The sequence below is a fragment of the Mobula hypostoma genome, chromosome 5 (genome assembly GCF_963921235.1).
Source record: "Mobula hypostoma chromosome 5, sMobHyp1.1, whole genome shotgun sequence".
In the NCBI taxonomy this organism is placed as follows: Eukaryota; Metazoa; Chordata; class Chondrichthyes; order Myliobatiformes; family Myliobatidae; genus Mobula; species Mobula hypostoma.
Window position 1 is genome coordinate 190,089,558 of NC_086101.1, and position 26,088 is coordinate 190,115,645.

Here is a 26,088-nt window from a genome sequence, read left to right on the forward strand (position 1 = left end):
CGATGCACTTCCCTCTGATTGCAAAATGCCACTGGGAACATACATAACATGCAACAATTTGGCATACTTATGAGGTGAATGATTTTTATTAGAAAATTTTGCTCATGGACTGAATATTCATAACCCTCCAGTAACATATTCATAGGGCACATGTTTGACTACTCTGGGTAATGTGCTTCGGAAATCGCCTCGGTGCTCTCTTTGATTAAGGAAATCAAGGAAACCCAACATTTGTTGTCCTCTGTGAGAACAGCTAATCAGTAGTGGGAATTCAGTGGGCTACTGACGATTACTCAGTGAAACTGAGACTGCAGGACCATAGCTGTTGCTCCTTCACCCTAAGGGTAGCCGCTTTGTTACACAAGAGGAGGCCTTGGACTGACATGGCGGAATGGGAATAGGAGTGAAAATTAAAATGTTTGGCCTCTGGGAATTCCCACTTACGGTGGTTGGTGTGGAGGTGCTTGATGAAGCGGCCCCCCCCCCCCCACCAGTATGCGATGTGTTTCACCAGTGTAGAGGAGGCTCCACCAGGAGCACTGCACAATAGATGACCCACCAGCAGATTTGCAGGTGAAGTGTTGCCTCACCTGGAAGGACGGCCAGGGGCTTTGAATGGAGATGAGGGAAGAGGTGTATGGGCAGGTGTAGCACTGAGGCTGCTTGCAGTCATAAATGCAAGGGACATTAGTGGGGAGGGATGAATGGACAAGAGAATCGTGGAGGAAGCAATCCCTGTGAACGTGGGGGGGGGTGAGGGGTGAGGAGGGGGTTTCGTGGTAGGATCCCTTTGGAAATGGCGGAAGTTGTGGAGGATAATGTATGCCATACTCTTGGTGTAACCTTAGACTTTGTAACAGTTGTAAGCCTTACACCCTCAATAGAGTAAAAGAGTCATAGAATACTACATCATGGAAACAGGCCCTTTGGCCCATCTAGTATTCTAGCCCATATCGACATGTCGAAGTGCATAGTCCTATCAGCCAGCACTTGGGGCTCCATACTCATCCCGTCTATATAGCTGTCCAAATTTCTCTTAAATGTCGCAATCGAACCTGCATCCACCACTTCCACTGGCAGCTCGCTCCACACTCTCACCTCCCTCTGAGTGAAGTTTCCCCTCATGTTTCCCTTAAATATTTCACCTTTTACTCTTAACTTAGTTATAGTCTCACCCAGCGTCAATGGAAAAAGCCTCTTTGCATTCACCCTATCTATACCCCTTATAATCTGTATACCTCTATCAAATCTCCCCTCATTCGCCGGGGAATAAAGCCCTACAGTATTCAGCCTTCTCCTATAACTCAGGTCCTCAAGTCCTGGCAACATCCTTGCAAATTTTCTCTGCACTCTTTCAATCTTATTGATATCATTCCGGAAGGTAAATGTGACCATCCTGTACAATTGTAACCCTGCATTCTGTCCAGTTGTAACCTCACACCCGATATAATTGTAACCCTTGCATTCTGTCCAGTTGTAACCTCACACCCGATATAATTGTAACCCTTGCATTCTGTCCAGTTGTAACCTCACACCCGATATAATTGTAACCCTGCATTCTGTCCAGTTGTAACCTCACACCTGATATAATTGTAACCCTTACAGCCTGCACAGTTGTTTCATTGTATGTTTGCTAACTACATCTGATACAATTGTAGCCCTTCCATCCTGTACAATTGTAGCCCTCACCTTCCTTTCAAACACCATTCCTTCTTTGCAACGAGGTCTCCAGTTCCACGTGTTTGCTCAATACTTGCTAAACTTACACGCTAACACCCAGTGTTCCTGTGGGCAACTCATGGGAACAACACTTACCTGAAGAGTGCAGAGGCACAGAGCAGTAGTTTTCAGTGAACCTTACGTGTCGTGGAGATTCCTGCTGATACCTACTCATTCTCACAGCCTGGCTGGTAAAAAAAATGTTACTTTCGCCAAGCAGTAAGGCTGATCAACATGTTCACTCACTAACCCACCCCTCCACACCCCCAACCACCACTACTTTATCGTTTCCTGTCAGTCACCCTATTATAGACACTCCTGTGCCTAGTGACACTTTATGGACTTACAATTAATCTATTGTGTCTGTATAAGCTATCATATATATTTATATTTATTGTGATTTTTAAATTACTGTGCTCTTACTGTGTTTTTTTAACGCTGTGTCGGATCTGGAGTAACAATTACTTTGTTTTCCGTTACACTTGTATACTGGAAATGACATTAAACAGACTTGAATCTTGAATCCTAAACAATCTTGAATCCATCTCCAACCACTCTATAGCAGGCAATTGTCTCCTCACTGGTAGCTCCCCTTCCTTACAAATACAAATAGGGCAGGATAGTTAATGTAACACTATTACTCCAAATATCAAACATCCTCATGAACCATTTCTGCCTCCTTTTCCGGTTTCATGGTCTTCAGATGATGGATAATTGTGCTTTGAGCATATTCTTAAAATGACCATGGGATGAAATTGCCTGTGTTCTGTGAGAGTGGAGATTATGATTGAACCTGTCTGGCAGACTAGACAATGACTCAGTTCACATTAAATAGGATCTTCTGCAGCTTCGTAGATCCGCCCACAGATAATTGCAGAAACTTTACTGAGATGCTGCCAACTCTCCTGTGGTGCCTGGTCTACAGCAAAGCTTCAGTGTCACCAACATTTTCCACAAATGTTCTGGATAACCGCAGTCACCACCACTCTGAACTGATTCTACAACCTACACTCTCACTTTCAAAGACTCTTCACAACTCATGTTCTCAGTTTTATTTTAATTTGCACAATTTGTCTCCTTTTGCACATTTGTTACTTGTCAGGCATTGTTTTTTGAATATTGAAGATAAAACATAAAACAGTACAGCACAGCCCACGATGTTGTGCCAACCCTTTAACCTACACCAAGATCAATCCATCTCTTCTTTCCCATATAGCCCTTCAGTTTTCCTTCATTCATGTGTCATTTATGTATAGTTTTTTGAAATTTTTGCTGTATTTCTTTATTTTCCTGTAAATGCTACAAGAAAAGGTAGTGTATGGTGACGCATATGTGCTTTGATAATAAAATTTACTTTGACTTTGAGAGTTACAATACCTCAAGTTTCTGGCTCACTCCCAATGACTTGTGGGAATAAGTTTACAAAAGATGCATTGTGGGTTTCTTTAGTGTTCACATCCTCTGTCTGCAGCAGTTATACCGTCCTGGAACCTTTCCACGCTGTTGTTTTTGGTGCATCTATTAGAATCTGGAGCATGGGAGCTCTTCTTCACACCAGGGGATCATTAAGGCACCTGGTATCAATGTAAGAGAGCTGATATCACTGCAACAGCAATTTTAGTAAATTTAATTTTGTTTTTATTTCGTGAAACAGCATGGTAACAAGCTCTTTAAGCCCAACGAGCCGGCACTGCCCAATTACACCCATGTGACCAGTGAACCTACTAATCTGTACACCTTTGCAATGTGGGAGGAAACCAGAGCACCTGCAGGAAACCCGCGCAGTCATGACAGAAAGTACAAACACCTTACAGGCAGCAGGGGGAATCGAACTCTGATCACTGGCGCTGTAATAGCATTACTTTTATTTTTTAATTTCATTTTATAGAGATACAGTTTGGAATAGCTCTTCTGGCATTTCGAGTGGTGCCTCCCAGTAATTCCCAATTTAATCCTAGCCCAATCACAGGACGATTAACCTACCAACTGGCAAATCTTTGGATTGTGGGAGGAAACTGGAACATCCGGAGGAAACCCAAATGGGTACGGAGTGAATGTACAAACTCATTACAGACAATGGTGGGAATTGAATCCAGATTGCTGGTACTGTAAAGCATTATGCTAACCACGATGCTACAGTGCCCGAGAATGTTATTATGAGCACTTTACGGTACCACTCGGCTCTCTCTGCTTTTGCTCAGTGCTTTGCCTCCTTTTCCTCTGGCTATGTAGATGCTCATTGGCACTGGAGGGCTTCAGTTACAAGGAGAGACTGGAGACTTTAGATTAGATTAGATTAGATTAGATTATGAGGACACGCAGTCCTCTTTTATTGTCATTTAGTAATGCATGCATTAAGAAATGATACAATATTCCTCCGGTGTGATATCACAGAAACACAGGACAGACCAAGACTGAAAAATTAAAAAAAACACATAATTATAACATATAGTTACAACAGTGCAATAATACCATAACTTGATGAAGAACAGGCCATGACACAGTAAAAAGTTCTAAGTTTCTTGAAAGTCCCACATCTCACGCAGATGGGAGAAGGAAGAAAACTCTCCCTGCCATGCCCGACCACAGTCCGACTCTGAGTCATCGGAAAACTTCAAGCCTCCGATCAGCCCTCTGACACCGAGTACCGAGCACCATCTTATATATATGGAATGCAGGATCTGAGGGTTATAAAATCATGAGGGGTGTACACAGCGTGAATGTTCATGGGGTAGAGGGGTTTAAAACTAGAGGTTTAAGGTGAGAGAGGAAAGATTTAAAGGGGATTTGAGGGGCAATTTTTCCACAGAGGCTCGTGGGGACAAGGAACAAGCTGCCAGAGGAAGTGCTGGAGACGGATGCAATGACAAGAGGGGCCAAGGTAGCATAGTGATTAGTGCAGCACTTTACGGCAGACAGCTTCACACCGCTGCCCATCGGGAGTTCGTATGTACTCCCCGTGACTGTGTGGGTTTTCTCCCACATCCCAAAGGCTTACCGGTTAGAATTACCTGTATGTTATGTTGGTATCAGAAACTCGGCAACACTTGCGGGCTGCTCAGCACAATTCTCACTGAGTCGATGTGGCGCAAATGTCATGTTTCACTGTACGTCTCGATGTATAGGTGAAAAATAAAGGTAATCTTACATTTAAACATTTGAAAGGTGTTTTGACAGGTAAATGGACAGGAAAGGCTACAAGAAAGTTTATCGTGGCACCTGTGCATACACGTCCTTGTACGAACAGCAGTAAACTCAACTTTGTTTAGAGCACGGCTCCAAACTGCTTTTATGCCCTGGTCGGCGAACCCCAGGTTGGGAAGCCCTGGTCTGGAGGGCCAAAAGCAGGCACATGGGCTTATTTCAGACAGACATTCTGGTTTATATGGAATAGGTGTGGCAAAGGGCCTATTTTGTGCTGTATGACAATAAAGCCAAAAATAAGCATATGTATCATGGACAGAGCACATAAAGGCACCATGAAAACATCAAACAAAATTTGACATCTAGCTAGGGAAGGAGACATAAGCATTGATGTCCAAAGTGAAGTTTTAAGGAGGACAAGAAAGAGCGAGAGTTTATGGAAAGAATTTCAAAGTTTAGCACCTTGCTTTCTGAAGATAATAGAGCAGTAAATATCATGATGATGATCAGAGACAAGAAGTGGAGGAGTGCAGAGGGGCTGGAGGGTTCACAGAACTGGAGGAGGTTGCAGAGAAATTGGAAAGCAAGGGAAGGAATATTAAGACCGATGCTTTGGTGAAAGAGTGTTCATGCAGGTGAGTCAACACAGGTTTGAAGTTACAGCACAGCAGTAGACTGCTTGGCCCCTTGTGCCAACTCTGCTATCCAATAAGATCACAGCTGACCTTCAACATCAGCACCACTCTCACGCACTCAGCAGGTATCTCTTCATCCCCTTCACATCCAAAATGATATGGAAACCTCCACCAGACACGTACAAGAAGTCTGATGCAGGAAGTGAGGCTGAGACACATGGGCGAAGATTTCCTCTTTAAACACCATTTAGAACAGTCACTGAGTGGTCACTTTGTTTGGTACACCTGTACACCTGCTCACTAATAGGAATATCTAATCAGCCAATCATGTGGCAGCAACTCAATGCATAAAAGCATGCAGACGTGGTCAAGAAGTTCAGTTGTTGTCCAGACCAAACATCAGAACAGCAATGAACTAATATTGACCTATTCGAATAAACACAATGAATTATCACAACTCACCTTAACCCTTCCTGAGGGAAGCAATGTGATCGCAGAGACTGTGACCATGGAATGATTGTTGGTGCTAGACGGGGCAGTTTGAGTATTTCAGAAACTGCTGATCTCCTGGGATTTTCATGCACAACAGTCTCTAGAGTTTACAGAGAATGGTGCGAAAAACATAAAAAACATCCAGTGAGTGGCAGTTCTTTGGTGAAAAGTGCCTTGTTAATGAGAGAGGTCAGAGGAGAATAGCCAGATTGGTTCATGCTGATAGGAAGGTAACAGTAACTCAGATAACTTAGGGTTCCAACAGTGGTGTGCAGAAGAGCATCTCTGAATGTACAGCACATTGAACCTTGTAGTGAATGGCTATGACAGCTGAAGACCACACTGCGTTCCACACCTATACCTAATAAGATGGCCACTGAGTATGCAATGTAAAACATTACAGCGCTATACAGGCCATTTGGCCCACAATATTGTGCTGACCTTTTAACCCAAAATCAATCTAGCACTTCCCTACTACATAGCCCACCAATTTTCTATCCTATGCACGCCTAAGTGAATAACATTCACAAATGCATTCCATAGTTCCTATTTTGAAAAAAAAAGCATACGATGTTCATACTGGGCATCTATTTCACTTTTCATATCTCAGTTTTAGCTGTGGCCATGTCTGGACAACGGATTAGCTTCTGACCTAAACCTTCTCACCCCACACCCCTGTACTACACTGGCATCTGGTTTAGCATCATTTCAAAATTCTCATCCATCTCTGAGAAATCAATCCCACCCACCTTCCTCTGTCTAACCCTGATCTCATTCATCCTGAAAATCATCCCAGATATAAACACAGGAGATCCTGCAGATGCTGGAAATCCCGAGCAACACACATAAAATGCTGGAGGAACAGGCAGCATCTATGGATAGGAATAAACAGTTGACATTTCGGGTTAGGACTGTTTATCAGGATTGGAAAAGAGGGGCCAAGCAGCCAGAATATGAAGGTGGGGGGTGGTGAAGAGAAGGAGTACAGGCTGGGGGAGCATGTGGTTGAAGAGTTGGAGAGCAGCAGGGATCACAGAGGGGGAGCAGTGAGTGAAGGTGTCACTGAACTCCCTTTGAAGAGAATGTTTATCTGGAAACGGCATACAAAATGCTGGAGAAACTCACCTGCAGAGGGAAGTGGACAGTCCCTAGTTATCTGAGATAGCCAGGTCGGAGCATTCCTGAATTGAATTGTGCCATCAATTGCAGGTGTGCCTTTGCTATCTGGTGTTCTAAGTTCTGGAATTTCCTCCTACAATCTCTCTCTCTCCCCTTCAAAAAGTTCTTTAAAGTTTACTTCTTTGACCAAGCATTGAACCACCTCAAATAATATCCCTTCAGAAAACACACCTTCAAGTTTTAACTGATAACATTTCAATAAAAAGACCAGGGACATTTTGCTACAATAAAGCTGCTATATAAATCAAAACTTATTATAATTGATGTCTCAGAACCTCGTTTGCAGTCACATACTTGATATAGTCTCAAGCCTGGAGAATACTTGCAGCCCGCTGCATAATATTGATTCTCACTTTACTCCAGTCGGTGGAACAGAAGCATTTAGCCTGATGTTGTATTAATTGTTCTGTTCTATTGGCCTTAAGACAACGGTTTGCTGTATCCTACTCAAACACACCCCATACTGACACTTTGCAATTTTCTGAAAGATGCCTATGATAGCATGGGCAAAAATAACACACTGAAGAAATTGAAAAGGGCTCGCAACAGAATACTAAAAGCCAAAGCATCTCTTGTTGTTGGAATAGAAAGGCACAGAAACCCCAACACTGCCATTTGTCTGTTTTTATTTCCTCATTTTCTCTCATTATAAACTCCTCTATTGTTTTTAAATTTGAAATTAAATTCTAGTTATCACTCTATAGCAGGGGTTCCCAGCCTGGGGTTCTTGGACCTCTTGCTTAATGGGATTGGTTCATGGCATAGACAAGGTTGGGAACTCCTGCTCAATAGGATAACGTTAAGCAACGAACAATCTGCTGGAGGAGCACAGAGGGTTGAGCAGAATCTGTGTCGTGGTGGTTGGGGGGAGAAGGAAATGTAGATGTTTCTGGTCAAAAACCTGCATCTGGACAATAGAAGCCTGAAGAATTGGGTGCCATGGTAACGCAGTGTTTAGTGCGACGCAATTACAGCTCGGAGCTTCGGAGTTTAGAGTTTCAATTCTGGCAGCCTCTGTAAGAAACTTGTTCATCCTTCCCGTGAAGTGCCTGGGTTTCCTCTGGGTGTTCCAGATTCCTCTTGCAGTCCAAAAATATTCCGGTTAGTAAGTTAATTCCCCCCACACTCAGCCCACTGAGTTGCTCAGCCAGCTCCATCATGGGCACTAGCCCTCCCAGCATAAAGGACATCTTCAAAAGGCAATGTCTCAAAAAGGCAGCATCCATCAGTAAGGATCCCCATTACCCAGGACGTGCCCATTTCTCAATACTACCTTCAGGGAGGAGGTACAGGAGACCGAAGATACTCTCTCAGCATTTTAGGTACAGCTACTTCCTTTCTGTCATCATACTTTCTGAATGGGCAATGAACCCATATACACCTCCTGGTCCTGGTGTGGCCTACTGTATATCGGTGAGACCCAACATAGATTGGGAGACCATTTCGCTGAGCACTTACGCTCCGCCTACCAGAAAAAGTGGGATCTCCCAGTGGCTACCCATTTTAATTCCATTTTCCATTCCCATTCCGAAATGTCAGTCCATGGCATCCTCTACTGTCGTGATGAGGCCACACTCAGGTTGGAGGAGCAACACCTCATATTCTGTCTGGACAGCCTCCAACCAGATATAATGAACATCAATTTCTTGAACTTCTGGTAATGCCCCCCCCCCCACCATTCCCCATTCCTATTTCCCTCTCTCACCGTATCTCCTTACCTGCCCATCACCTCCCTCTGGTGCTCCTCCCCCTTTTCTGTCTTCCATGGCCTTCTGTCCTCTTCTATCAGACTCCCCCAACTCCAGCCCTGCATCTCTTTCATTGATCAACTTCCCAGCTCTTTACTTCATCCTTCCCTCCCTGACTCCACTTCACCAATCACCTTGTGTTTCTTCCTCCACTCCCCTCACCCGCTTACTCTGACTGCTCTCTTTTCTTTCCAGCTCTGATGAAGGGTCTCGACCCGAAATGTCGATTGTACTCTTTTCCATAGATGCTGCCTGGCCTGCAGAGTTCCTCCAGCATTTTGTGTGTGTTGCTCGTATTTCCAGCTTCTGCAGATTTTCTCTTGTTCATCATTACACTACGTCAATTTTTTTGCTCTTTTTGCAATGCTTATTTAATTTATATATAGATATGTTTCTTTTTTGCAATTTATAGTTTATTTATTTATAATTTATTGTTACGTATTGCAATGTACAGCTGCTGAAAAATAACAAATTTCATGACATATGCCGGTGATACTAAACCTGATTCTGATTCATAGAGTCATGCTGTTTATATAGTATGGAAACAGTCCCTTCAGCCCGACTCCTCCCTGCAGACCACATTGCCTACCTGAGCTAGTCCCAGTTACCTGGTTGCCTACCTGAGCTAGTCCCAGTTACCTGGTTGCCTACCTGAGCTAGTCCCAGTTACCTGGTTGCTTACCTGAGCTAGTCCCAGTTACCTGGTTGCTTACCTGAGCTAGTCCCAGTTACCAGCAGGACCTCAAAAAAAGGATCTACGATCTGCGCAAAGCTATCAGGGCTGCAAAGCAATACAGGGACAAGATTAAGTCAAGATTCACAATGAATAGCACACGGGACTTGTGCCGAGGGTTCAATACCATGGCCGACTTCAAAGTCAAACGTTGTGGTGCCTCCAACATCGCGGCCTCTCTCCCAGCTGAGCTCAATCGCTTTTACGCTCGGTTCAATGACGCTAACTCTGAGCCTCCGAGGAAAGCCACCGCTGCAACTTGCAACCTAGTCATCTCTGAGGCTGGGGTACGCTGGTGCTTCCAATGAGTGGACAGCCGCAAGACTGCGGGACTGGACGGCATCCCAGGGCGAGTACTCGGGATGTGCACAGCACAACTGGCAGGTGTATTTACAAACATTTTTAATCTCTCCCTCTCCCAGTGTAGATTGCCCTCCTGCTTCCAATTATCCACCTGTACCTGTACCAAAAAAGACCAAGGTAACATTCCTTAATGACCGGCGTCCTGTCGCACTCACCTCAATAATAAGCAAATGCTTTGAGAGACTGGTCAAGGGTTACATCTGCAGCATGCTACCACCCAAACTGGACCCCTACAATTTGCCTTCCGACACAACCGATCAACAAATGACGCAATAGCCACTGCTCTACACACTGTCCTTACATATCTGGAGAAGAAGGATGCTTATGTGAGAGTGCTGTTCTTGGACTACAGATCAGCATTCAACACCATAGTTCCAGCCAGGGCCAGGCTCGACAGGAAGCTCAGAGACCTTGGCCTTGACCCTGCCTTGTCAGCTGTCAGATTGCTGGCAGGTGGTAAGAGTGGGCTCCCTCACCTCCAACCCTCTGACTCTCAATACAGGAGCCCCTCAGGGCTTTGTACTAAGCCCCCTCCTTTACTCCCTGTATACCCATGACTGTGTAGCCACCCACAGCTCTAATCTGCTAATTAAATTTGCTGATGACAGTACATTGATTGGCCTAATCTCAAACAATAATGAGGTGGCCTACAGGGAATAAGTCTTCTCTCTGACACTGTGGTGTCAAGAAAATAACCTTTCCCTCAATGTCGCAAAAACAAAGAAGCTGGTTGTGGATTACAGGAGAAATGGAGACGGGCTAACCCCTATTGACATCAATGGATCTGGGGTTGAGGAGGTGAACAGCTTTAAGTTCTTCGGCATCCACATCACTGAGGACCTCACGTGGTCCGTACACACCAGCTGTGTGGTGAAAAAGGCACAACAGTGCCTCTTTCACTTCAGACTGTTGAGGAATTTTGGTATGGGCCCCCAAATCCTAAGGACTTTCTACAGGGGCACAATTGAGAGCATCCTGACTGGCTGCATCACTGTCTGGTATGGGAACTGTACCTCCCTTAATCGCAGGACTCTGCAGAGAGTGGTGTGGACAGCCCAGTGCATCTGTAGTGGTGAACTTCCCATGATTCAGGACATTTACAAGGACAGGTGTGAGAAAAGGGCCCAAAGAATCACTGGGGACCCAAATCACCCCAATCACAATCTATTCTGCCTGCTACTATCTGGGAAATGGTACCACAGCAAAAACGCCAGGATCAACAGGCTCCAGGACAGCTTCTTCCACCAGGCCATCAGACTGATTAACTCACGCTGATTTGAGTGTATTTCTATGTGACATTGACCGTTCTATTTATTATAAATTATTATAAATTACTATGATTGCACATTTAGATGGAAACTTAATGTAAAGATTTTTAATCCTCATGTATGTGAAGGATGTAAGAAATAAAATCAATTCAATTCAATTCTATAAGGCTTTCCTATGCATGTACCTGTCTATATGTCTTTAAACACTGTAATTGCACTCACCTCTACCACTTTCTCTGGCAGCTCGTTACATATACCCACCATCCTCAGTGTGAAAAAAACTGCCCCTCAGATCCCTTCTAAATCACTTCCCTACCCTGGGAAAAGGACTTCGGCTACTCACCTTATCTATATCCCTCGTGATTTTCTGAACTCCTATAAGGTTTGTATGCTCCAGGAAATAACTGTTGGTTATAGGTGAATAGTAAGTCCTAGCTTAACTAACCTCCCATTATAACCTACGCCCTCTAGTCCTAAATCTCTTCTTGAGCCCTCTCCAGTTTAGTGACATCCTGTTGTATATAGAGGTAAAGTACCAGAGCCTGGGGAACAAGTTCCTAAGTTGCTTTTGGAGTATAACACTTAACCGCCTCCACCACCTCCAAATAATATACCACTTTATATTTTGTTACAGACTTTTCCCACATCGAACTGCGAATCCTCGCACACCTCACCTCAGACTCAGAGCTGCTGAGGCTGTTCCAGGAACCAGAGCCACCTGACATCTTTACCAGCCTTGCTTCTCAATGGTAGGTGAACAATATCCTCGCCAGAAGTGTTCATGTTGGAACATCTTGCTAAAAGCCAGCTGGTTGCAGATCAGCAAAGGTGTGACCTACACCTCTTCTGTCATCCTATCACAGGCACACATGATTCAGTACCACAAGGTAGTGTCACTCCTGTTTAATGCATCAAAATCATCTCACCAGAGAGCAGCTCAAGCAGACAGAGTGCTGTTATTGGCATCAGAAATTTGTCAGTGAGTTCTACACTGGAGACTTAAGATCAGATTCTTATTTCTTAAAAGTTAAATATTAGCTTTAGTTGTCACATGTACATTGAAACATACAGTGAAATGTGTTGATTGAATCAAATCAAATCACTGGTGATTGTGCTGGGGGCAGCCTGCAAGTGTCATCATTCTTCCAGCACCAACATAGTATGCCCACAACTTGCTAACCCTAACCCACACTGTATATCTTTGGACTGGAGCACCTGAAGGAGACCCTCGTGGTCATGGGGAGAACGTACAAACTCCTTACGGGCAGCGGTAGAAGTTGAACTCTGACCTTACAGCTAGCACTGTAAGCAGTGACACTAACCACCGCACCACTGTGCCATCCCATTGAGTTTTTAATTTCATTGAGCTCATGGAGGAAAACTGCACAGGAACAGCCCCTTTGGTCCTAACTGCCTGTGCCAACCAAGGTGACTACCTAAGCCTCACAGACAAAATGCTGGAGCCAAATCAATTACAGGCCCTTCGGCCCACCATGTTGTGCCAACCTTTTAACCTACTCTAAGATCAACCTAGCCCTTTCCTCCGATTTAACCCTCCATTTTTCTTTCGTCTATGTGCCTAGCTAAGAATTTCTTAAATGTCCCTAATATATCTGCCTCTAACACCATCCCTGGCAGGGTGTTCCACACACCCACCATTCTCTGTGTGAAAAAAAAACTAACCTCTGACTTTTCCCCCTATACTTTCCTCCAAGCACCTTAAAATTGTGTCCCCTGGTCTTGGTCATTTCCTCCCTGGGAAAAAGGCACTGACTGTCCAGTCTATCATCCTCGTGTTCTATGTTCTCTCAGGACTAACACAGGATTTCTGCCTGAAACGTTGACATTTCATTTCCCATCACAGATACTGCTTGATCTACTGAGTAACTCGAGATCATTTGGTGTGGGAGAAAGGTTGCCCACTCTCCTGCTCTTTAAATATGCACGACGAGCTCAAACTTTGTCGTCGCATGGAACATAGTGGTTCAAGTTCAAGTTTAATTGTCATTCAACCACACATGAATACAGGCAAATGGAAAGGCGTTACTCCGGGGCCAAGGTGCAAAACACAGTAGCAACAATCACACCCAAACAGACTACTTTGGTAAAGTATTCTGTTTTACCAAAATATTTCATTCATAGTCGGATGTGACTCCAAAAACTGCTACTCAACAGCAGTAACTAATAAATTTAGACAACTGCCACTCGTTTTACATTCAAAGCAGGAACTTGGGCTAATCGACTATTACTTTGAAGGATTTCTGCATAAAAGGAGATGTCAGGTGATTGCCCATGCAGCCAAGTCATTAGAGGATGTGGCAGGATGATGTCTACAGTAGTGGTGAAGTTTCAGATCAGGCTTTAACTTGGAACCCCTGATGTAAGATGCTGAGGTGGATATAAACAATCCCACTGTGATACGTTAGACTGCACAGTGTGCGGTTGTGCTCACCCCATCACAGGTAAGATGTTCAAAGGTCAAAGAAAATTTATTATCAAAGTACTGTATATGTATATCACCATATACTATATGAGATTCATTTTCATGCAGGCATTCTCAGCATAATCGATGAAAAACTACACACAAAGACTGACAAACAGTCGATGTGCAAAAGAAGACAACCTGCAAATAAAATACAGCGGTGGCAGAGAGTTTGTGAACCCTTTAGAATTTTCTCTGTTTCTGCATAAATATGTCCTGAAATGTGATCAGATCTTCATATGAGTCGTAAAACTAGATAAAGAGAATCCAATTAAATAAATACTGTAACACAAAAAGCATCATACTTCTTCAGTTATTGATTGAGAAGATGATCCAATATTACATGTATTTGTTGGAAAATGTATGTGAACCTTTGGTCTCAGTAACTGGTGTGACCCCTTGTTGAACCAAATGTTTCTGGTAACTGTTAATCATTCCTGCACATCGGCTTGGAGGAATGTTCTCTGTTCAGGACTGCTCCAACAATGTTGGCGAGCTTCCTTGCGTGAACTGCTTGTTTCAGTCCTTCCACGACATTTCTATCGGATTAAGGTCAGGATTCCAAACCACGAATTTTCTTCTTTTTAAACCATTCTGTTGTTGATTTACCCTTCTCTTCTGGATCATTGTCTTGTTGCATTATCCAACTTCTATTTAGCTTCAGATGATGGACTGCTACCTGACATTTTCCTGTACAATGTCTTGATACAATTTTGAATTCATTGTTCCCTCAACGAATGCAAGATGCCCAGGTCTTGGAGCAGCAAAACAGCCCCAAATCATGATGCTCCTTCCACCATGCTTCACAGTTGGTCATAAGTGCCCCTTTTCTTTCCAAGGATAGCAATGTGCATTTCTGCCAAAAAGTTCAACTTTTGTCTCATCTTTCCCAGAAGTATTGTAAAATATTTTTGCAAACTTGAAACGCGCAGCAATGTTTTATTTGGAGAGCAGTGGTTTCCTCCCATGGTGTCCTTCATGAACACGATTCTTGTTCAGTGCTTTTCTTATAGTGGACACATTTATGGAGACTTTAGCAAGTTCTAGAGCGGGGGTTGGCAACCTTTTTGCTTCTGTGGGCTGGATTGTGTATTAGTGAGCAGACGGTGGGCCAGATAAATGCCATAAGAAACTTGAAATATGGGAATTATCCATTTAAGTGCATCTAGTTATGTTTTGCCTCAAGTTAATGAATAATGTATGCTAGAAAATCATTTGTGCTTAAGGTTGTAGAGATTTCTGCAGATCTTTTGCTATTACCCTTGGGTTCTTTTTCACCTCCCTCAGCATTGCACATTGTGCTTCTGGTGTGATCTTTGCAGGATGCCCACTCCCAGAGAGAGTAGCAACAGTACTGAATTTCCTCCACTTGTAGACAATTTTTCTTGCTGAAGACAGATGAACCCTTAGGTCTTTGGAAATGCTTCTGTAACCTTTTCCAGCTTCATGCATCTCTACAATTCTTCTTCTAAGGTCCTCTGAAAGTTGTTTTGATCGAGGCATGGTGCACATAAACAGATCTTTCTTGAGACGAGCAGGCTCTGTCAATAACCTGACTTTGTGTGTCTTTTTTGTAGGGCAGGGAACCTCTGCCCTAATCTCATCTCATCTCTAATCTCATCTCATTGATTGGAACACCTGACTCCAAATAGCTTTTACAGAAGGCATTACCCCAGAGGGTCACATACTTTTCCAACAAATATTAATAATGTAATATTAGTTCATTTTTCTCAATAAATAAATTAAGAAGTGCAATGTTTTTATGCTATTTATATAATTGGGTTCTCTTTATCTAGTTTTAGGACTCAGGTGAGGCTCTGATCACACTTTAGGTCATATTTGTGCAGAAAAAAAGAAAATTCTACAGGGTCGTTGTGGAGAGGAGTATCTCTGAATACACAACATGAGTTGTAGAGTTCTTGAAAGTGAGTCCATAGGTTGTTTAGGTGAGTGAAGTTATCCACACTGGTTCAAGACCCTGATGGTTTAAGGGTAATGACGGTTCCCGAATCTGAAGGACCTGAAGGCTCAAGAGGGTGCAGAAGAGGTTCACCAGGATGATGTCTCGACTGGAGAGCATGAGCTATGAGGAGAGCTTGGATAAACTTGGGTTGTTTTCTCTGGTGCAGTGGAGATGGTGAGATGACCTGATATAGGTTTTTTAATGAGAGGCATAGGTAACATAGATGGAATCTTTCTTCCAAGAATTTATAGGCATCCGTTAGTCTCATGAGGCCATGGATTTGTGCCTTGGAAGGTTTCCAGGGCACAGGCCTGGGCAAGGTTGTATGGAAGTCCAGCAGTTGACAATGCTGCAAGTCTCCCCTCTCCACGCCACCGATGTTGTCCAAGGGAAGGGCATTAGGACCCATACAGCTTGGCACCAGTGTCATCGCAGAGCAATGTGTGGTTAATTGCCTTGCTCAAGGATATAACACGCTGCCTCAGCCAAGGCTCAAACTAGCGACCTTCAGATCACTAGACGAACACCTTAACCACTTGGCCATGTGCCAACACAGGATAGATATATCGAATACTAGGGGGCATAGATTTAATGTCAGAAGGGGTAACATGCCAGATAAGTTTCTTTTTACATGGAGAATGGTAGATGCCTGGATGGGGTTGACAGAGAAGGGTGTGGAAACAGATACAATAATAGGGTTTAAGAAGCTTTCAGATAGACAGATAAATCAAAATCTCTGAAAATCTATCCTAGACCCAACATATTGATGCAATTATGGCGAAGGCACACCAGTGGCTATACTTCATTAGGAGTTTGAGGAGATTCAGTATGTTACCAAATACGCTGGCAAATATCTACAGATGTCCATGGAGAGCATTCTGAGTGGTTGCATCCCCACCTGGTATGGAGGGACCACAGCACAAGATCGGAAAAAGCTGCATAGAGTTATAAACAGCCAGCTCCATCATGGGCACTAGCCTCCCCAGCATCAAAGGCATTGATTGGAGTACTGTACAGATGCAACAGAAGTCTTCCCATGCAGGACCAGCGAAGAGTTTTAAAAAGCAGGAAGCTTTTTGACAGGAGTCATTGATTGGAGTACTGCGCAGACGCAAGAGGAGCATTCCTCCACAGGTCCGGCAAAGGGCTTTAAAAAAAAAAGCCCGGTCTCTATAAAAGAGAGGTATCGCCAAGTGGAGCGGTCATTGTGGGGGCAGTCATCGTCGGAGTAATCTAAGTCAGAGTAGTAAGGCTTTGGCTCAACAGGGCTTCGGTGAGAATAGGCAGAGGCAAGGTAAATAGGTAAGTTCATTCTTTATTTCTTATTTCTTTTTTCTTGAGAATATAGAGGGTGTGTCTACAGAGCCAGTGTTTCTGTTTTGGATGTCAGATGTGTGATTTCTAGGAGCCTTCCAGCTTCCCTGATGGCCATATCGGCACCAAGTGCATCGGGGTGCAGCCCCTTAGAGACTGTGTTAGGGAACATGATCTCTAACATGTTCGATGACCTTCAGCTTGTTAGGGAAACTGAAGCGGTGATAGACAGGAGCAACAGGGAGGTGGTCACCCCAAGGCTACAGGAGACAGATTAATGGGTGACTGTCAGAAGAGGGAGGGGAGGGCATCAGATAGTAGAGAACACCCCTTGGCTGTCCCCCTCAACATTAAGTGCTCCATTTTGAGTACTGTTGTGGGGGGGGGGGCGCATTGGGAATGACCTGCCAGCAGTAATAGGGATCACTACAGTCAGGGGGACAGGTACGTGATTCTGTGGACAGGAAAAGGAAACATGGATGGTAGTTTGCCTCCCAGATGCCAGCGTCCACAATGGTTCTGAACGTGTCCACAATATCTTGAAAAAGGAGGGTGATCAGCCAGAAGTCGTGGTACATATTGGTACCAATGACATAGGTAGGAAAAGGGTGGAGGTTCAGAAAAAAGAATACAGGGAGTTAGGAAGAAAGCTGAGAAGGACCTCAAGAGTACTAATCTTGGGATTGCTGCCTGTGCCCTGAGACAGTGATGATAGGAATAGAATGAGGTGGTTGGACCTTGGGGCAAGGGTTCAGATTTCTGGATAATTAGGACCTCTTCTGGGGCAGGTGGGACTTGTACAAAAGGGACAGATTGCACCTGAACCTGAGAGGGACTAATATTCTTGCGGGCAGGTTTACTAGAGCTGTTGGGAGTGGTTTAAAGTAATATGGCAGGGGGATGGGAACCAAGATGATAGAACTGATGATGAGCCAGCAGGTTTACAAGTAGATGATGGGTGTAACATAAATGTAAGGAAGGACAAGCCAATGATTGGGTACAAATGCAGACAGAGCAAAGAGTTTTGCCAATGAGGCAAAATTCAAAAGGGAAAAAATTGCAGGACTGAAAGTGTTGTATTTAAATGTGTGTAGCATTCAGAATAAGGTGGACAAAATTGTGGCACATTTAGAGATTGTTTGGTATGACATTGTGGTAATCATTGAGGCATAGCTGAAAGATGTTAGTCGAGAGCCTAACATCAAAGGATATACTTTGTATTGAAAGGACAGGCAGGAGGGCATAGGTGATGGTGTGGCTCTGTTGGTAAGAGATGGAATTATATCTTGAGAAAGAGGTGACATCTGGTTAGAGAATGTTGAATCTTTGTGGGTAGAGTTAAGAAACTGCAAGGGTAAATAAACCACTAGGGGAATCATGTATGGGCTTCCAAATCGTAGCCAAGATATGGGGTTGAGATTGCAAAGGGAGCTGGAAAAGGCATGTAATAAAGGTAATGACACAATTGTAATGGGGGGACTTCAAAATGCAAGGTGATTGGGAAAATCGGGTTACATAGAAACATAGAAACATAGAAAATAGGTGCAGGAGTAGGCCATTCGGCCCTTCGAGCCTGCACCACCATTTATTATGATCATGGCTGATCATCCAACTCAGAACCCAGCCTTCCCTCCATACCCCCTGACCCCTGTAGCCACAAGGGCCATATCTAACTCCCTCTTAAACATAGCCAATGAACTGGCCTCAACAGTTTGCTGTGGCAGAGAATTCCACAGATTCACCACTCTCTGTGTGAAGAAGTTTTTCCTAATCTCGGTCCTAAAAGGCTTCCCCTCTATCCTCAAACTGTGACCCCTCGTTCTGGACCTCCCCAACATCGGGAACAATCTTCCCGCATCTAGCCTGTCCAATCCCTTTAGGATCTTATACGTTTCAATCAGATCCCCCCTCAATCTTCTAAATTCCAACGAGTACAAGCCCAGTTCATCCAGTCTTTCTTCATATGAAAGACCTGCCATCCCAGGAATCAATCTGGTGAACCTTCTTTGTACTCCCTCTATGGCAAAGATGTCTTTCCTCAGATTAGGGGACCAAAACTGCACACAATACTCCAGGTGTGGTCTCACCAAGGCCTTGTACAACTGCAGTAGTACCTCCCTGCTCCTGTACTCGAATCCTCTCGCTATAAATGCCAGCATACCATTCGCCTTTTTCACCGCCTGCTGTACCTGCATGCCCACTTTCAATGACTGGTGTATAATGACACCCAGGTCTCGTTGCACCTCCCCTTTTCCTAATCGGCCACCATTCAGATAATAATCTGTTTTCCTATTTTTGCCACCAAAGTGGATAACTTCACATTTATCCACATTGAATTGCATCTGCCATGAGTTTGCCCACTCACCCAACCTATCCAAGTCACCCTGCATCCTCTTAGCATCCTCCTCACTGCTAACACTGCCACCCAGCTTCGTGTCATCCGCAAACTTGGAGATGCTGCATTTAATTCCCTCATCCAAGTCATTAATATATATTGTAAACAACTGGGGTCCCAGCACTGAGCCCACTAGTCACCGCCTGCCATTCTGAAAAGGTCCCGTTTATTCCCACTCTTTGCTTCCTGTCTGCTAACCAATTCTCCACCCACACCAATACCTTACCCCCAATACCGTGTGCTTTAAGTTTGCACACTAATCTCCTGTGTGGGACCTTGTCAAAAGCCTTTTGAAAATCCAAATATACCACATCCACTGGTTCTCCCCTATCCACTCTACTAGTTACATCCTCAAAAAATTCTATGAGATTCGTCAGACATGATTTTCCTTTCACAAATCCATGCTGACTTTGTCCGATCATTTCACCGCTTTCCAAATGTGCTGTTATCACATCCTTGATAACTGACTCCAGCAGTTTCCCCACCACCGACGTTAGGCTAACCGGCCTATAATTCCCCGGTTTCTCTCTCCCTCCTTTTTTAAAAAGTGGGGTTACATTAGCCACCCTCCAATCCTCAGGAACTAGTCCAGAATCTAACGAGTTTTGAAAAATTATCACTAATGCATCCACTATTTTTTGGGCTACTTCCTTAAGCACTCTGGGATGCAGACCATCTGGCCCTGGGGATTTATCTGCCTTCAATCCCTTCAATTTACCTAACACCACTTCCCTACTAACATGTATTTCACTCAGTTCCTCCATCTCACTGGACCCTCTGTCCCTTACTATTTCTGGAAGATTATTTATGTCCTCCTTAGTGAAGACAGAACCAAAGTAATTATTCAATTGGTCTGCCATGTCCTTGCTCCTCATAATCAATTCACCTGTTTCTGTCTGCAGGGGACCTACATTTGTCTTTATCAGTCTTTTCCTTTTTCCATATCTATAAAAGCTTTTACAGTCCGTTTTTATGTTCTCTGCCAGTTTTCTCTCATAATCTTTTTTCCCCTTCCTAATTAAGCCCTTTGTCCTCCTCTGCTGAACTCTGAATTTCTCCCAGTCCTCAGGTGAGCCACTTTCTCTGGCTAATTTGTATGCTACTTCTTTGGAATTGATACTATCCCTAATTTCTCTTGTCAGCCACAGGTGCACTACCTTCCTTGATTTATTCTTTTGCCAAACTGGGATGAACAATTGTTGTAGTTCATCCATGCAACCTTTAAATGCTTGCCATTGCATATCCACCGTCAATCCTTTAAGTGTCATTTGCCAGTCTATCTTAGCTAATTCACGTCTCATACCTTCAAAGTTACCCCTCTTTAAGTTCAGAACCTTTGTTTCTGAATTAACTATGTCACTCTCCATGTTAATGAAGAATTCCACCATATTATGGTCACTCTTACCCAAGGGGCCTCTCACGACAAGATCGCTAATTAACCCTTCCTCATTGCTCAAAACCCAGTCCAGAATAGCCTGCTCTCTAGTCGGTTCCTCGACATGTTGGTTCAAAAAACCATCCCGCATACATTCCAAGAAATCCTCTTCCTCAGCACCTTTACCAATTTGGTTCACCCAGTCTACATGTAGATTGAAGTCACCCATTATAACTGCTGTTCCTTTATTGCACACATTTCTAATTTCCTGTTTAATACCATCTCCGACCTCACTACTACTGTTAGGTGGCCTGTACACAACTCCCACCAGCGTCTTCTGCCCCTTAGTGTTACGCAGCTCTACCCATATCGATTCCACATCTTCCTGGCTTATGTCCTTCCTTTCTATTGCGTTAATCTCTCCTTTAACCAGCAACGCCACCCCACCTCCCCTTCCTTCATGTCTATCCCTCCTGAATATTGAATATCCCTGAACGTTGAGCTCCCATCCCTGGTCGCCCTGGAGCCATGTCTCTGTGATCCCAACTATATCATAATCATTAATAACAATCTGCACTTTCAATTCATCCACCTTATTACGAATGCTCCTTGCATTGACACATAAAGCCTTCAGGCGCTCTTTTACAACTCTCTTAGCCCTTTTTAATGCTTGCCCTGGATTTGTCGTCCTGCCACTTTTACTTTTCTCCTTTGTACTTTTTGCTTCTACGCTCACTTTACACCCCTCTGTCTCTCTGCACTGGTTCCCATCCCTCTGTTGTGAACTAACCTCCTCACGCCTAGCCTCTTTAATTTGATTCCCACCCCCCAACCATTCTAGTTTAAAGTCACCTCAGTAGCCCCCGCTAATCTCCCCGCCAGGATATTGGTCCCCCTAGGATTCAAGTGTAACCCGTCCTTTTTGTACAGGTCACGCCTGCGCCAAAAGAGGTCCCAATGATCCAAAAACTTGAATCCCTGCCCCCTGCTCCAATCCCTCAGCCACGCATTTATCCTCCACCTCATCGCATTCCTACTCTCACTGTCGCGTGGCACAGGCAGTAATCCCGAGATTACTACCTTTGCGGTCCTTTTTCTCAACTCCCTTCCTAGCTCCCTATATTCTCCTTTCAGGACCTCATCCCTTTTCCTACCTATGTCATTGGTACCTATATGTACCACGACCTCTGGCTCCTCACCCTCCCACTTCAGGATATCTCGGACACGATCAGAAATATCCCGGACCCTGGCACCAGGGAGGCAAACTACCATCCGGGTCTCTGGACTGCGTCCACAGAATCGCCTATCTGACCCCCTTACTATCGAGTCCCCTATCACAACTGCCCTCCTCTTCCTTACCCTACCCTTCTGAGCTGTTGCTGTTAGATTGCAAGAGAGGGTATTTGTTGAATGCCTATGAGATTGCTTTTCAAAGCAGCTTGTGCTTGGGCCTACTCAGGGAAAGGTTAACTTAGACTGGGTGATGTGCAATAATCCATATCTTATTAGGGAGCTTAATGTAAAGGAACCCTTAGGAGGCAGTGATGATAATATGATTGAATTCATACTGCAATTTGAGAGGGAGAAGCATAAGTCACATGTATCAGTATTGCAATGGAATAAAGGGAATTACAGAGGAATGAAAGAGGAGCTTGTCCAGGTGGATTGGAGGGGGATACTGGCAGGGACGATGGCACAGCCGAGATGGCTGAAGTTTCTGAGAATAGTTCACAAGGTGTAGGATAGATATGTCCCACAGAGGAAGAAGTTCTCAAATGGCAGGGGTAGGCAACTGTGGCTGACAAGGGATATTAAGGACTGCATAAAAGCTAAGGAAAGGGCATATAAGGTAGCAAAAGTGAGTGGGAAGTTGGATGATTGGGAAGCTTTTAAAATCCAACAAAAGGCAACTAAAAAAATCTGTAAGAAGGGAAAAGATGAAATATGAGGGCAAACCAGCCAATAATATAAAGCAGGATATCAGAAGTTTTATCAGTTATATGAAGAGTAGCAGTGTGCCGGAGGTTTGTGAGTGTCAGGGAGCAGGAGTGAATGCCATTGTTATTACAAAAGACAATATGCTAGGCAAAATCAAAGATCTTAAGGTGGATAATTCACCTGGATCGGGTGGACTACATCCCAGTGTCCTGAGAAAGATTGCTGAAGAGATAATGAATAGTTGGTCATGATCTTTCAAGAATCACTTGATTCTGGCATGGACTCGGAGGACTGGAAGATTGCAAATGTCATTCCACTTTTTAAGAAACAGGAAGGCAAAAGAAAGAAAATTATAGGCCACTTAGCCTAACCTCTATGGTTGGGAAAGACACACTCAATATTTTAAGAATAACTTCTTCCCCTCTGCCATCAGATTTATGAATGGTCTCTGAACTTATGGTGGGTGGCAGGGTGGAGATACAGTATGTCTCTACCAAAGGAGAGGTAAGGTGTTCTGCTGGCCTGCAGATCATCCTTGGGCAAGATGTAGCACCTGCTTAGCCCACTGATATGGATCATGTGAAACCCTGGGAGCAGGTGGTGGATGGTCGGGTGAGCAGCTGGTGCATATCACAAGTCCTGGTTATGTGACCACTGACACCAGGAAGACAACCTTGGAGGAGTATTGATAATGGCTGGAGTCAGCTGTCTTGTAAGGATACTGCTCAGAAGAAGGCGATGGCAGATTGCTTCTGCAGAAAAATTTTCCAAGAACAATCGTGGTCCTGGAAAGACCATGTCATACGACATGGCACATAATGAACGAACAAATGAACCTATGAACACTACCTCACTATTGTGCGCACTATTTGTCTTTATCTATATTCTTACTGTATTTTATAGTAATCCTTATGTATTGCACTGTACTGCTACCACAAAGCAACATACTTCACGACATATGTCAGTGGTAATAAATCTGATTCTGTGTCTAAATATGCAGGTGATGGACAGATATGCATTTGTACAAGCAGATGAATTTAATTTAATTTTAATTTGTCACATTCAGTACAGACACTGTGGGCCGAAGAGCTTTTTCTTGCGCTATACTGTTCTATGTTCTATCTTCTGATACAGTAGGATAATCAAGGAGCCACACACAAGATGCTGGAGGAACTCAGGACTGATGAAGGGTCTCGGCCTGAAACGTCACTTGTTTATTCCCCTCCACAGACGCTGCTGGGCCTGCTGAGCTCCTCCAGCATTTTGTACGTGTTGGGATGTTATGCTGCAGCTGTACAAGATATTGGTGTGGTGTATCAGAATATTATGTTCTGTTTTGGTCTCCCTGCTAGACGATCGAGGAGCTGGAAAGCACTCAGCATTGGAATACTACAGAACACCTCTTGCACCACCATGGATGTGTCTCTGGTTTTTTTTTTGCATTAATATCATACTTTGCCCAGTCTTTAATTTCACTGTTTTGTATAATTTACAGGATTAACAATACAGAATTAGAATCAGGTTTATTATCAGCGGCATGTGACATGAAAATTATTAACTTAGCAGCAGCAGTTCAATGCAATACATGATAATATTGAAAAAAAAGTAGATGAATTACAGTAAGTATATGTATATTAAATAGATTAAAAATAGTGCAAAACAGAAATAATATATACTTAAAAAAAAGTGAGGCACTGTTCAATGTCCATTTAGGAATCATATGGCAGAGGGGAAGAAGCTGTTCCTGAATCACTGAGTGTGTGCCCCCTTCTGTACCTTCTTTCTTATATAATATATAGTACATATACATGATATAAACATGTCGTGAAAGAAAGACCTCATGGACCGATGGGATAGTTCTCCTGTAGAGCAGACTCGATGGGCTGAATGGCCTAATTCTGCTCCTATGACTTGTGGTCGTATGTATAGCTCATGTTTTGTGTGTTGTCTGAATCTACATGCCTGTGATGTGGCTGCAAGCTAGTTTTTCAATGCACTTTGCCTCACTTGTGTGTGTGTCAACAAAATGATTGAGCCATAGAACACTACAGCACAGAATTAGGCCATTTGGCCCATCTAGTCCATCCAGAACTGTCATACTGCTTAGTCCCATCAACCAGCAACACCACCATAGGCCCCCATTCCCTTCCTAGCCATGTTGCAATAAAACCTGGATCCACCACTTCTGTTGGCAGCTCCTTCCACACTCTCACCACCCTCCGAGTGAACAAGTGCCCCCTCATGCTTCCCTTAAATAGAAACACGAGATTCTGCAGATGCTGGAAATCCAGAGCAACTCACACTAGATGCTGGAGGAACTCAGCGTGTCAGGCAGCATCTGTAAGGGGAATAAACAGTCGACGTTTCGGGCGGAGACCTTTCATCAGGACTGAAAAGGAAGGGGGAAGAAACACTTAAATATTTCACCTTTTCGCCCTTAATCTTTGTATTAACTCGGGTTCGAGTTTCATTCAACCTCAATGGGGAACAGCCTGCTTGCATTTACCCTAATACTTGAGGTACTAAAACGCCACTGATTTTAGGTCAGAGCTTGTTTCTCCAGATAGCAAGCGACCGGCGCGAACGGCGGCTGCAGCAGCGGTCAGAAACCTGAGGCTCAGGGCGCCTGTACTCATCAGGGGCCAGTCTCCCTCCTGCTCCCGCCTCTGTCTCTGATCGGCATTGCAAAGGACTCTCGCTTCAAGCGCAGAACTCTTAACTCCCTCTGACGTGGATTTAGACCATTTTGCCGAGGGACTGTGCCGCAGAATGGATGACTGCGGACAGAGTTTTATTTTAGCTCTCTGCCTCTGTCCCTGCCCGGGTCGATGCGAGGCGGCTGCTAACCAGAATCTTCGTCAACGCCGCACAGCGCCCGGTGAACTGTCTGTCGCACTCTGCAATGTGCAGCCATGCGCTAGGAGACATATATAAAAAATCGCGGCAGTTTTTTAGATTAACTCTGGGAGTTGCTGTCTCCCTTCTATTAACCAGGACAATGCCCAGTGTCTCCAGGGTTTACCGGCTACAGAGGCGCCAAGGGTGAACGTTTCATCGGGTTTCCAATGGAATGGCGCCTGCGTTATTCTCCTGACTTGGCTGTCATTTATAATCACTACTGTGAACACAAGCTGCTGTTCTTGTTTACTCCGAAGGTGTAGGAGTGAAATAGACACTTCAAGGTAGAAATTAGTGTCAGCGTTTATATAACTCACGCTTAATACCCTTGAATTAAATTATCTTCCCATGGTACAGGAGGCACACTGTTAAGACAGCAGAGGCAGCAATCTGAAGGGTAAGCTTCCCCACAACAACAGCACAAGAACAGAGAATGACAGTA

General features: G+C 44.1%; 1 protein-coding gene across 1 annotated transcript in view; it reads left to right on the forward strand.

The window, feature by feature from the left end:
- The window catches only part of poln (polymerase (DNA directed) nu), a 265,214-nt gene that overhangs the window by 152,519 nt on the left and 86,607 nt on the right, over positions 1 to 26,088 (forward strand). Inside the window, exon 15 of the mRNA XM_063049749.1 lies at positions 11,916 to 12,030. Within this exon, the coding sequence (XP_062905819.1) occupies positions 11,916 to 12,030 (115 nt within the window). The remainder of the gene's footprint in view (positions 1 to 11,915; positions 12,031 to 26,088) is intronic.